Source organism: Erinaceus europaeus, chromosome 12, assembly GCF_950295315.1.
Source record: "Erinaceus europaeus chromosome 12, mEriEur2.1, whole genome shotgun sequence".
Classification (NCBI taxonomy): Eukaryota; Metazoa; Chordata; class Mammalia; order Eulipotyphla; family Erinaceidae; genus Erinaceus; species Erinaceus europaeus.
The window spans coordinates 75,276,675-75,291,008 of record NC_080173.1 but is presented as its reverse complement, the minus strand read 5'-3'; the positions used below and the strand labels follow the sequence as shown (position 1 = coordinate 75,291,008).

Below are 14,334 nucleotides of genomic sequence, written 5' to 3'. Positions count from 1 at the left end.
TTCATGCCTGAGGTTCCAAGTTCTCAGGTTCAGCCCCCAGTACCACTATAAGCCAGGGCTGAGCAGTATTCCAATCTCTCTCCCTCCCTCTCTCTCTCTCTCTCTCTCTCTCTCTGTCATTAAAACAAAATAAACTATTTTTTTAAAAGAAAATGGTCACTAGGTGACTTATCCCCATGGAAAATCCTGAGGGTGGGAGCAGGGGCAAGGTACCACAGTAGCTCAAGTAGCAGGTATCATTGCTATTGGAGGGAGTAAGAGAGTTTTGTTTCTCCTGTCAGTAATGCTGTCCTTCCTCCACAAAACACTTTCCAAGTGTGCACCACTCCCATCCTTCAGCTCTCCCCTACAACTGCCAAAGGACTAACCCCACTACCCAGTCTGGGTCAGCTGTCTCCCTGTGACTGTGACTGGTTCTGCTATGAGCACATGACCGAAGTCAAGCCAATCAGAGCTTCCCTGGAATTGTCCAGCTAAGATTCTAGGGGCAGGAACTTTTCATAGGGAGGAAGGTGAGTTTAGCAGCTTGTACTTTTCATATCTGACACTTGAATGAACCCTGTCAGAAAGATGTACACTAAAATGTCAACTAAGCCCCTGCACCCAGACTTTCTTGGACTTTTTATATCTAAGTTCTAAGTTAGTACTGGAACTTGTTAGGATAAAGTTCTAAAAGTAGAATATTAGTTTTCCCATAGTCAGTGCTTAGTATAAGCCCTGCTGCCATGCTACCCACTCATGCATCCAGCCACCCACCCACTCAGCAACAGCAAATAGTTGGATACCAACCAGGCACTTTACTCATCACAGGAGGTTAAACAGCAAAACTACTGGATAGTCTTCTCCTTAGGGAGCTTATGTTCAAATAGAGAACACAGAATAAAAAAACAAATCCAAAAATAACTAGAGATGCTACTGCAATTTGTAAATACGCGCTAGGAAGAAAATAGCACGCTGAGATAAAGTGGTGGGTATTGGGGACAATTTAATTTTAGACAGCACCCTTTTTAGAGAGCTGACTTTTTTTTTTGAGAGAGCTGATTTCTAAGCTCCCATCAGAAGGTGAGAAGGTGCTAGCCATAAGAGCACAGATATTTCCAGGCAGAGGAAACAAAACATACAGAAACCCTGGGCAATGACAGGAAACAGCCTGTCTTGTTCTAACATGAGGGAAAGAGTGAGAAGGGGCAACAGGTCTGCCTCCTTCCACCAGCCCTGTTGCCCCTTTTCACTCTTTCTCCCCCCCCCCGCCCAAAATAAATAAATACTATTTTTAAAATATGGGTAATTCAAAGAGACTTTGCTTTATAATAACTTAAATGGTGTGTGTGGCACTGGCAAAACACTAGGATCCTCGTCTGTGAAAGCTGTCCCCAGAAGCCAAATACCAGCTTCCTCTCTGGTTTAATCTGACTTAGCCTCCCACTTCAGAGGCACAAGATAAGGGACCAGAGGATGCTGAATATATGAATGGACAGGAAAGAAGGAAAGAGGAGGGCCAAGTAGTGGTGCATGTGCTACTAACTGTCAAGACCCAGGCCCAAGCCCTTGGTCCCCAACTGCAGGGAGTAAGCTTCACAAACAGTGGAGCAGTGCTGCAGGTGTGTCTCCTCTCTGTCTCTCCTTCTCTATTACTCTCTGTCTCTCACTCTCTATTAAAAATAAAGAGAAGGGTAGTAGACAAAAAGAAGAGGAAGATATGGCTTCCAGGAGCAGTGCAGGCACTGAGCCCCAATGATAACCTTAGTGGGGGAGGTAAGGGGGTGGAAGGGGGAGGGGGTGGAGAATGGAATGAGGAAAGCCCCCATTCCACATAGAGTCACAGGGCCACAGTCACTCACAGGCAGTGGGAAACCAAGAAGATGGCAGAAGTGGGTCAGTTGCTTCCCCACTTGTGTGTGTGGGGTGAATCTGAGAGCAGACATAGAAACATAAGGACAGAGGAAAGTGGAGGGAAGCTTGCTCAGCCAGACCCACAAGAAAACCCCCTTACTGGGCCCGCTTGCATCTTGCAGTTCAAGAAATTGCGCCAATAAGAATAGTCACGGGAGCCCGTAGCGTGTGGCTGCAGCCCTGGAGTCCCAGCCTCTGCAGCACCCACCCACCTCTCCCTGCGAGAGCAGAGCCTAGTCTGCGCTCACCACTTCCTTTAACAACTTCCAACAGGGAAACTGCTGAAGAAGGAAAAAAATAGGTGGCTCTGTGCCAGTAGGCTCTGATATCATTTCCCCAACTGCAGCCAGAACATCAAGCTGTGATTTTCAGTTTTCTAACCTGGAAGGGGAAGGAGAGGGCGGGTGTCAACACAGCCACAGTGTGTGATTCTGGAGGTCTGGAGAGGTGGAAAGGGCTCAGCCTCTAAACTCCAACTTCTGCTCATTCCCCATCCTTCAGCCCTAGACCCCACGCAGGGCTCCTCAGCCTCCCCCTAGCCAGAGGGAGCACTGACTCACCTTCCACCCATCCTGGGATGAACAAAGCCTCCACACTGACAGGAATTTTGATTTCCTCATAAACAATTCTAGGGCTGGAAGAAAGCTCACTGGGTAGGGCACCTGCCTTGCTAAGTGATGCTGGGACTCCAACTTGGAGTCCCAGCATCACACAGGAGTGCCTCAGCATGGGTGGGGGGGGGGGGGCTCTAGGGCTGTGGTCTCTCTACCTGAATGAAACAGAGGCCTAGGAATAGTGAAATCATGCTTGGATGAGGCTGGGGCTCATCAAAAAAAAAAAATCTTATATTCTGTCACTGCCTTTCTCTCTCTCTCTCTCTCTCTCTCTCTCTCTCACACACACACACACACACACCCCAATGATTCTCCAACCATGAAGCTTCATACCTGGAGATTTCCTTGCACTGATCCTATTTCCTCTATCTTCTCAAAGACCAGGCTTCCTGTGTGGATACCACTAGTTCTCTCAGACTCAGGGTCTCTGAGGTGCTGATATCTCTTTTCCTCCTGCTAGACTTCCCTGACTCTCAGGGAAGCCTTCTGGTCCTTCCCTGACCTCACATGGTGAGCTTTCTCAATTGCCCCCATAGGCCAGTTTCCACCAGGACACTCAGTGCCAGTTCTCGATGTACACATTTCGCCCCAGCTCCCAGAGATGCAAGTTCCCAGGCTCAGGCGAGTGTCTTTCTTACCCCATTTTTTAGCATGAGGGTAGGTTACAAACCTACACCACCCAACACAGCAGTAGCCTTGGGTTAATTTCAGTTAAAAATCATTAGAAAACAATTTATAGTTCAGGGGCCTGGAGATATCTCACACAATACAGTGCAGACTTTACCGTTTCTAAGGACCCAGGATTGAGCTCCTGGTCACCACATAAGAACACCAAGCAAAGGAGAATGTGGTATCTCTCTTCCTTCTCTCTCTCCCTCTCTGCCTTTCACCTTCAGTCCATGGGGGGGGGGGGGAGAAAGAAACAAAGAAGGAAACAAAGAAAGAAAGAAAGAAAGAAAAGTCCACCAGGAGTGGCAGAATCATGCAGGTACAAAAAGACCCAGTGAAGGCCAGGTAGCAAGGGAAAAAAAGTTCAAGTTCAGTTTCTTAGTCAAAGGATGTATAGTTCAAGCTCCCCAAAGCCACATATGACTGGTAGCTGTCAAGCCGTATGGACAATACAGACCATAACCAGCACTGTAGGAAGTTTTATAGACAGTGTTGCTCTGGATGAAGGTATGATGGTTAGGCTAACATTAAGGTGACTCCCAGGAAGTGGCAGACAACCCTGGAGGAGAGAAAAGGGGAGGGATGGAAGACCTCACCCATCTGCAGGGTGCGATCTTATTTGGGTAGGGAGAGCAGGTTGAGTGAGGACCCCTTTCTCCCCTGTAGAAACCTGGAAGGGCAACTACCAACCATCCTGTGGTCACTTCCATTTTTGCCTTGTCCCCTCGTTCTACAGAAAGGTGTTATTTCCTGGAAACATTATGACCAAGACAGTGGTCAGACTAGAGACAAAGTCGAGACAGAATTTAGAGACCCCTAAAGGCATGGACCCTAGGAGGCCAGTACTGAGGAGACCAGAAACACACAGCTGGCAGCACATATATGATGCAGGCAGTTTCCCAAGGGAAAAATCAAGAACCATCACCCTACCCTTAACAATGTCACAGAGGATCTAGACAGGAGTAGAGTTAAGGTCAGAGGGGAAAACTCCGCCACACAAAGACCATCCCCAGAGGCCTTGGGAGACAACCCTGGAAAATTTCTCTTGAACTGGGACTCCTCAGCAGTGAAAGCTTAGCAAAACTGCAAGACCTTGTGGATTTGGATCTCTTCCTCAGAAACATCAAACCAAACAAACAAAAAAAAGAACAGGCAAATATAGGCATCGCTTTTAAGCCTGACATCTCCAGCCTCCACCTCACCCATTCATTTCTTAGGCACTCCTTTGCATGTTAAAAGATCTTTTTTTTTCTTTAATGGGGGAATTAATGGCTTATAGTTGACAGTAAAAATATAGTAGTTGATACATGTGTAACATTTCTCAGTTTTCCACATAAACATTCTAAACCCACCCCCCCTCCCCCACCTAGGTCCTCCTCTGCCCTCATGTTCCAGGACCTGATCACTCCTCACCCCCACCCTACCCCACCACCCCAGAGTTCTTTACTTTGGTGCAATACACCAAATCCAGTCCAAGTTCTGCCTGCAGATCTTGGGTTTCCAATCTGCAGGCATCACACCACTGGGCACACAGGCCCTTCTGGGCCCAGCTCCTCATCTCATGCAGAGCATGCTCAGGTGCCCAACCAGCTCAACTGCAGGAGTGCTTTCTACAGCACGCCTTTATATGAGTGGGAGGAAGCACACGAACACAGGGATCCCTAAGGATCCCGTCCCCTTACTGTTCTACTACTAAAGAGGAATGGGGTGGGTTTGTTTGGACCAACAAAGAAACGAATAAAAACCTGGAAGCTGGGGAGGTGGTATAGGACTTGCCTTTTGAGGCCCTGAGTTTGACCCCTGGCACTTTAGATGTCAGAGTGAAGCTCTGGTTCTCTCTTTTCTTATTAATAAATACGTCTTAAAAAGAAAAAAAGATAGGTTGGGGAGACAGCATAATAGTATGCAAATGATAATCATGTCTGAGGCTCTGAACTCCCAGGTTCAATTCCCAGCACCACTATAAGCCAGAGCTGAACAGTGCTCTGGTGAAAGGGGAAGAGAGGAGAGGAGAAGGGAGTGGAGGGAAGGGGAGGGTGTGGGGAGGAAAAAGGAATGATAGCAACAACCAAAATGAAGAAGGAAATACAGGGAGTCGGGCAGTAGCGCAGCGGGTTAAGCACACGTGGCTCAAGCACAAGGACCAGATTAAGGATCCCAGTTTGAGCCCCGGGCTTCCCACCTGCAGGGGAGTCACTTCACAGGCGGTGAAGCAGGTCTGCAGGTGTCTATCTTTCTCTCCCCCTCTCTGTCTTCCCCTCCTCTCTCCATTTCTCTGTCTATCCAACAACAATAACAACAATAATAACTACAACAACAATAAAAAAAAACAAGGGCAACAAGAAGGAAATAAATAAATAAATATTTAAAAAATCTTAAAAAAAATACATATATTATGACAAGGTTCCTTGAATTGAATCCTGGACAGTCTGACCATCAATGGGAAATTCAAACAGCTCTAGAGTTTAGTGAATAGTAACGTACCATAGTTCTGTCAGAGGTAGCAGTGGGGAAAGTGAATGAGGGGTATGCACAGGAACACCCCATGTACACATACCATCATGTTACCTCTACAGCCTCCCTGTAAAGCTGAAACCATTTCCGGATAAAATGCTTACTTAAGGAAATACAGAATAGTTGAACCTAGAAAGAAAGCTCCCTTGCATAGAGTAGTTGCTTTGTCACGGGCACAACCCAAGTTCGAGCCCAGGCCACCACCACATTAAAAGAAGCTTCACTGCAGTGGTATCTTTCTCAAAGATTGATTCTACTTCTAAGGTAAGCTTTGGGTAGGTTTTTATAAATTAGTCAAAACTTTAGTTTCTGAAACGTGTATCTATCTTGGATGGGCAGAACTAATTCAGTTTGAAAACAGACAGGGCTATCTATCAGGGCTGAGGGTGAGTGGGGTGGGATGAGTGTCAGTTTAAATCCAGAGAACCATCTAGTTTAAGAAACAGAGTAATGCAGATCCACGCCCCTCAAGTCAGCCTTGAGGACTATACTCCCATCACATATAAGCAGAAACCCCAAGGCAGTCCTCCCCAGGCAGCAGGGGTTTACAAAAGAAAAATAACCCTTCTCTCCAACCCTTGGAATACACTAGACAGGGCCAACAAACCTATGAGACTGAGGGGTAGTGATGGAGCAGTCTAAAGCAAAATGGCTAGAAGGTTTGTGTGGGGGAGATGGAGTGACACTATCTGCTTGGTTCCTTGTGGTTCTTTAAGCCCTGGCCCCTCAGGCAGCCTGGCCCATCCTCCCCCTGCCTGCCCTCTCCAGCATCCTTCCCTAAACCCTGGTGAAGATAAGGGGGTGGGCATGTGAGAAGTGGACATTTGGTCCAGCTTCAGTTTGTCATAAATGCTGCCTTATGTCTGCCTTGTGCCAATTCTCACCACCTTTGATTTCAGAAAACTGGCCCAGGCCCACCCCTATTCCTTGTCTTCTGTTCACTTCCCCTTCCTTTCACTCCCCTATGGCTATTTGGAGCTGTCCAAGTGTGCACGCCTTCAGCGGTCTCTCGGGATCTGGCTCTCGCCCAGCAATAACAGCAGCTGTGGAGGTGAGGAAATCACCTTAATCTTCCCTCCTCCACCCCAGTGAACACCATGCTTGAGGAGCAGGCAGTCAGGGTGAGAACTGAGGCATTCCCAAGAGAAGGAGAAAAAAGTTGCTGAAACCAGGTGCTCAGACAGGCCTGGAGGGACAACTAAACAAGACAATGCAGGTCGACAGTATGGTCCTGCTACAGCCCAATAAACCAGATTGCACAAACCTCTCAACAAAGCCTGGCGGGGTACCTGGAAGCATGGCCCCTTAATAAATGAAGGGGTGTATGATCAGAATGGAAGTGCTAATGAGGTCAAGTGGCACTGGCTGCCCCATCCTTCCTGGAGAAGATCAGATGCCCTGGAAACACCAGATAGATCTAGAGCTTTTTCCAAAAGGAAACTCAGAGGCAGATGGGCATAGCTGGTCCCTACCACCACCAGCCCATTCAAAATCTCTAAGAGATTTAAGAAGGAGAAAAAGAAGAACTAGTATAACAAAATCTTTTAAAAAAAATAATCACAGGTTTTCTTTCCTTTCTGTTCCCAAAATAACAGTATCAACAGTCAGTCTTAAAAATCTGGACTAGAAGAAAGGGACTTAAGAGACGGTAGTGAGCTGCACCTACCAAGCCCCACAAGAGTGTCTCATGTCCCTCAACTTGGCAGAGGGCACACTCAGCATACACAGGTGGGATAGTTGGTGGGTGGGCTGGATAAACAGGAAGAGGCAATGAAGTGTGTGTCAGAACAGTTGTAACAGAAATATTAACTCAGATCATTGCTTCCAAATCCCAAGGCAGCTACTTATTAGATGGAAGATTTCAAATAAGCTACTCAATCATCCTGTCCTTAAATGATGACAATGATAGGAAAGGGTTTTGTGAGAATTAAATGAGGTTATCTGTTCAAAGTGGCCCACACAATGCTTTCAGAAATGTTGGCTGCTGTGAGCCACCAGGGCAGGCTGTCTGGCTTCTAAAGCAAAGGCATCCAGAGCACGAAAGGAGCTGCACTGACCCCAGGCTGCTTGCTGGATGCTGCAGCCCCCTTTGCCCTCTTCCAAGAGGAGAGTATGGCCCCTTAGTCCTTGCTATATTGGAACTAGCTCCGGGTTTGGGTGTGGTCCCTTTGCCAGGCCCCTGCATGTCCCTGGCCTGAGGCCCAGTGGGCCACATACCTGCACCACCTCGGGCCTCACGTTGAAAGTATAGAGCCAGTCACTGAAGCGCGGATAACTATTGAGCTCAGAGGTCCTCTTGTCAGGAGCCACACTCAGCCTGCACTGCCGTTGCTTGCAGATGTATCGGACCAGCTTGGTCTGTGGGAACACAGCAAAGAAAGAACGGTTACCTTCATTCGGGGCACACGTCACCTGGTGGCAGGGAAGCTGGGGCAGACACCTGCAACATACTAAGGACAGGGGCCTGCTGTTCTCCCCTTTCAGTGGTTAAACAGGATGCAGGGGAGGGAGGAGATGGGTCTGGAACAGCTAGAAGGGAACCTGGAAACCCTCTCCCCCTCTTTAACCACTCAAGGATGCCTCATGCTGCCTCAACCTTGGATAGAACTCCTCTGAGATTAGCAGCCAAGCCTGGTCAGAACAGAGAGTGGGGTTAAACAGAAGAAGGTCTTGGCCCCATTGGGTAGGGGTGAGGAGTCAGCAAGTGATTTGGAAGATGCAGGGCTTTGGTGAGAATGAGAAACTCTCAGCTAGGATGCTTCCAGCCAAGAAGCAGAGTACTCAAGGAGGGGCCTGAGAGCTCAGTCATTCCCAAACTCTGAGTCTGGACTAAATATTAAACACCTCCTCTTTCTTCCACCAGTTCCAGCCCCTGCGAGCCAGGAATACAGTGTTGCAGGATCAGAGGTCCAGGTTTGATTCCCTAGCACTAGAACTGAGCACCAGCCTTGTCAAAACAAAGACTAGAGCAGCTCTTTGGGAGACTGCGAGGGAACGAAGCAAGCAGCCTGGTGCTCAGCAAGCACCGGGCTGTCATTCCCACTGGGCTGTGGCATTAAGTGTGAGGGTCCTAGACTTGGGGCCACCAATAGGTTGTCAGATTCTACACCTAGAATGTATGCAAATTTCAGATAAGTGATCCTGTGCATAGTTTTCCAAAGCTTTTCAAAAGGCAAAAACTGGAAAATCAAAAGTTTAAACAAGGACAGTCTGGCTTAAATCAGCTTGGTGTTCTCTCTGACAAACACTGAGCTCCATGGGCACCCAGCAGGAATGTGGGTGGTGGGGTGCAGGGGTAACAACGGGCAGGGAGGGCACAGCCTAGAGTTGATTACAAAAGAAGGGCAGGTGGCCTGGGGGGCTGGCAAAGTAGGCAGAGCACCCAGTCTGCAGGCATGAAGTCCTGAGTCTGATCCTTGGTATCGCATATGCTATTTTTTTCTCTCATAAATAAGCAAACAAACAAATAAATGCATGATGGGGAGCCTTCAACAGCTGAAGTGAACAGAGCACAAAGAGGACCAGGGTCCTGGCTCAGCTAAGATCAAGTGACCTGGGGGATGGGGGGGGGAAGTCTAGTAAAAGCTTCTCATCTGTACTACAATAGAAGAGACTCCAGTGACCTCATACTGATGACTTTCAAGATTTCCCAAAAGGCAAGTACCAGCGCCACAGTCTTGTACAGGAGCCCAGCCATTTTCCAGGTTCTGCTGCCTCAAGAGCTAATCACTTTAAACACACACATACTTTTATTAATAAGGGAGAGAGGGACAGAGTATCATTCTGACACATGCGAATCTGAGAATCAAACCTGGGACTTCATACTTTTGAGTCCAACACTTTGCTCACTTGGTAGAAGTGACAGCATTGCCACATGTGCGACCCAGATTCAAGTCCTGACACCACAGGAAAAATGATCTGTGGAGGAAGCTTCAGTGCTGTAGCATCTCTCCTTCTGTCTCTATCTGAATGAAAAAGCCCAAAATGGTGAATTCAAACATATGCAAGGTGCCAGATCCATGCAAAAAAAAAAAAAAAGAAAAGAAAAATAGGGTCGAGGAAGCTGCTCTGTAGTGTCACATGCACGAGGCCCTAAGGCCTCATTTTTTTTCTTTTAAATATCTAAAAAGGCTCCCAATTTTCAATAAGAAGAGGACCTTTTTATCCCCCACCAAGGTTGTTGTTAGGGCTTAGTACCTGCACTACAAATTTACTGCCCCCTGTGGCCATTTTTCCTTCCTTCCTTCCTTCTTTCTTTCTCTCTTTTTTCTCCTTCTCTCTCTTCTTTTCTATCTTTATTTAGGACAAAGAGAAATTGAGAGGGGAAGGGTAGATAGGGAGAGAGAAGCAGCGACACCTGTAGACCTGCTTTACCATTCTTGAAGTTTCCTCCCTGCAGGCAGGAAGTGGGGGCTCGGACCCAAGTCCTTATACAGAAGAGGAATTCTTAACCACTTTGGACTTTAGACCTTGGACCTCTCTGTCAGTCTGGGGAGTCCACGACCCCTAACAGTAATGCTTTTTTTAAAAAAGTATTTTATTTATTTTATTTTTGAGAGAGATGCAGAGAAACACCAGAGCACTGCTCAGCTCTGGCTTATGGTGGTGTGGGGGATTGAACCTGGGACTTCAGAGCCTCAGGCATCAAAGTCTCTTTGCATAACCATTATGCTATCTACCCCCGCCCAACAATAATGCTTTTAAGCACATAAAATATTTAGGATTATAACAAAAATCAACTCAACCTAAAAATAGAATCCAAGGTGTTTTTTTTTTAATTATTTATTGGGAGAGTAATGGTTTACAGTTGACAGTAAAATACAATAGTTTGTACATGCATGACATTTCCCAGTTTCCCACATAACAATTCAATCCCCACTAGGTCCTCCTCTGCCATCATGTTCCAGGACCTGAATCCCCCCCCCCAAAGAGTCTTTTACCTTGGTGCAATACCCCAAAGAATCCAAGTATTAATACTGTGATAAAGTACTAACGTATTCCGTAATATCTAGCAGTGAGTCTGATGGCTAGCATAACTTTGCAGTTGTAAACTTCTTTGCTCAGGCACCTCAGCTGTAGGGATATGAAAACAGCTGTGATTTCTACTGTAACTGAGTGGCATACATTTGCTAATATGACTGTGCCTTGTTGCCCACATCCAAACTGAACAACGTGCGAAAATTTCAGTCACTGGTAATGAAAGCCAACATATAATTTTTCTTCCCCTCAATTTCATGGGCCTCTCTAAATTCTACCCCCAAATTCTAAAGAGCCCCTCTGGTTAGAGGGATGTGAAGAATGAAACAAGAGGGGCCAGGTGGTGGCGCACCTGGTTGAGCACACATGTTAACAATGTGTAAGGACCTGGGTTCGAACCCCCTGTCCCCACCAGCAGAGGGAGATTTGTGATTGGTGAAGCAGTGTTGCAATTGTCTCTTTCCCTCTTTTTTTTTTAATTATCTTTATTTATTTATTGGATAGCCAGAAATTGAGAGGGAAGGGGGTGATAGACAGGGAGAGAGACAGAGAGACACCTGCAGCACTGCTTCACCACTGGTGAAGATTTTCCCCTGCAGGTGGGGACTGGGGGCTCAAACCTGGGTCCTTACACTGTCTCTCTCCCTATCTCTCACTTCCCTCTCGATTTCTGGATTTCTCTATCTAATAAATAAAGCTAAGAAAGAAAGAAAGAAAGAGACAAGAAGAAAAGACAGAGAGAGAGAGAAACAAGACCCAGAATGAGAGCAAGACCACTGCCGCTACATCAGCCTTTCTACAGTTTCTTCAGAAACTTCTTTGGTCTCAGGCTCAAGATCTCCTAGACTGGGAGGCACCAGTCTTCTCATGTGAACCAGACCTCTGTTAAGTACTGCTGTCTTCAGGCTGGCTGAATATCAAGTGGGGACAACTGCTAGAGAGAGAACACTGAGTCAGAATTCCACACCATTGTATGGGGTTTGATGCTTAGTGAAACCCAGACAGGGGCAAACCCACGGCATCCCTGCAGTACATGACCCTTAGGTACCCAGAGCAGACATTGCTAATCACTCTCTGTTGAGACATTACAACTCTGAGCAGACAGTACTAGTCACACAGGCTCTGCTGGCTGAGCTTGCTTGCAACTTGCAGACCTATGCTGAAACCTGGAAACATCTTTCAAAGCATGAAAGTTTACGACAGCAAAGGCACTCTCACCACTTCTATCCTCCAGGGTTAAGGAGACACATTCCTATCCCTACTGGTTCCTTCCCTCCCTCAGTTTGACCACAGGTAAGTTCCAAAATCAGCCCCTTCCCTTTCTTTTCCAGGTTTATCTCCATTTCATCATGTCCACCAGGTATACACTCACACAGAATCCCTTCCTCAAGTCTTTCTGACACCTTTCTACCCTGAGCTTCTGACTGCTCTAGCAGATAGAAGCTAGTTTTCTCACCTCTGGTCACAGTGTCCTTATTCTGGACAAGACTTCCAGGGCCTATAGACAGCTAACCTTGTGGAGTACATACCTTTCTATGTGTGAAGTCCCAGGTTCAAACCCTGGCACCACATGGGAGAACTGTGGATGCCAGCAAAAGAGCCCCATGGGCAGTGAAGCTGTACTGAGGTCCCTTTCTTCTTTTTCTCTTCTCCCACCTTAATTTTTATTTATTTACTTTTTACAAGCAGGGTTATTACTAGGGCTCAGTGCCTGCACAACTCCACAGCTCCTAGAGGTCATTTAGTTTTCTTTCCCCTAGATGGAGGGTAAGAGACAGAGAGACAGAGATAGAAAAGGAAGAGAGAAAGAGAGATACTAGCACTGCTCCATTGCTCCTGAGACTTCCCCTGCAGAGGCTCCTATGTGATAGCCCAGAGCTCAAACTAGAGCCCTTGCACATGCTAATTTGTACACTCTACCAGGTGGGCCACCTGCCAACCCCCTTAAAAACATTAGCTTAGGAGGCTGCTCAACAGTATTATACAAATACAAAGCCCTGGGTTCATCCCCTACAACTGTACTTCTTTAAAAAAGAGAAACTATGTGTCTATTTAGAGCCCCCTTGCTCTGTGCCCACTGTGCTGTCTGTACTTCTCTGGTAGCTGCTGCCACAGTAGGTGCTATCTGCCACTCTGAGCTGAGTCCCCAAAGCAGGAGACACAGCACAAGCTTTAGAGTCTAACAGAATCTGAGTTCCAGACAAGGTTCTGCCATTTACCAACTGTGTGACCTCAGGGACGTTAATGAACTTTTCTGTACAATATTGGTGATCTCTAGGTCCCAGGCTGTTGGCAAGACTAAACTGTAGCAAGGGAACCCTCAAAGACTAGGTAAGCCCCCATCAGTATACACCAAGGCAGGAACCACATCCACCTCAGTCATAACTGCCCTCACATGCTTATTACTGCACCTGGCATATAATATGTGCTCAGAAATACCCAAGGAAGGAAGAGGGAAGGAAACACATGGGTCTTATCCTCATGTTAAAGCATTTCTCACAGCCAGTCCTTCCCTCCATTCTCAACTACCCTCAAGCCACAGTTTCAGACAGGGCAATAAATCAAATAGGTGTGTGAAGGCAGAACAAGTCTTTTCCACATTAACTGAAGAGAGAGGCCTGCTGGGACTAAGAGCTGCAGCATGGGAATTAAGGGCTTTTTCTCTAAGGGTTGATTCTACATAAGATTTAGGCCAGGTCAACAGCTAGATAAGCCAATCTGGCCTTGGCAATGAGCCAGTGTTTGAGACTGTCTACACTTAACCCCTGCAGCATACCTAGTCCTTTTTAGTCAGAGGGGGGCTCTGTAGGGAGACCCAAACCTCTTTCTCCACGAAGATTTCTCCATGCCCTTCAGTCCAGCTTCTCAGCCCCCTGTCCCTTTCCTCAGTTAGATCACACTTCACTATTCTAGTATTTCTTTTTAAAGTATTTTATTTTATTTCATTTTATTGAGAGAGAAGTACAGAGAGAAAGACCACAACCCTGCTCAGCTTTGGCTTATAGAGATGCTGGTGAATGAAGGTGGGACCCTGGATCCTCAGGTATGAAATCTTTTGCATAACAATTACACTGTCTCCCCAACCCAGAAATTCCAATATTTCACTTGCTTTCTTACTTTTTCCAGTAATGACGGTCTGTGTTCTTGGTCACTGCTAGGTCCCCAGGAATCAACTCTGAAACCTAGTCAGCTGTTGTCAGACCTATGTTCAGTAACTGAACAACTGAATACACAATATATTTTGTAGTCCCTGTAGGCACACAGCTTCACCAGAATGACAGTGCAAAACTAATACCAACTGGACAAGTGGTGGCTCAGCAGCCTGAGAGTTCCCAAACCCAGGGCAAATCCCCCAGAAAAGAGGTGAATGGCTTCCTTTATAAAGGTTGCTAAATTCTTAACTCAATATTAACAACCCCGAGCCCAAATGGTTGTGCCAGGAAAGCACATGGTCCACTGACCCATTAACCAGCAGACCTGAGGTTATGGAGAGAGGCCCTGTCTCTGGGGTTTGTGAGAAGAAATGGCGCCTACAGAGCTGGGTCCTGCTGGAAAAGCAAAGCTCCCCCAAGCTGCTCATAGCGGATGAAGGTGCCGGCATGCTGCAGCTCTCACTTGAGCAAAGTCAAACGGGCTGCTCTCACTTTTCAGAAAGTTGATCACAGTC

At 46.9% G+C, this 14,334-nt stretch overlaps 1 protein-coding gene across 2 annotated transcripts in view; it reads right to left on the bottom strand.

The window, feature by feature from the left end:
- Positions 1-14,334, bottom strand: part of KSR1 (kinase suppressor of ras 1) — a 205,125-nt gene that overhangs the window by 71,126 nt on the left and 119,665 nt on the right. For both annotated transcript variants that reach the window (XM_060203999.1, XM_016191534.2), the window contains exon 2: positions 7,908-8,048. In XM_060203999.1, coding sequence (XP_060059982.1) covers positions 7,908-8,048 — 141 coding nt within the window. The remainder of the gene's footprint in view (positions 1-7,907; positions 8,049-14,334) is intronic.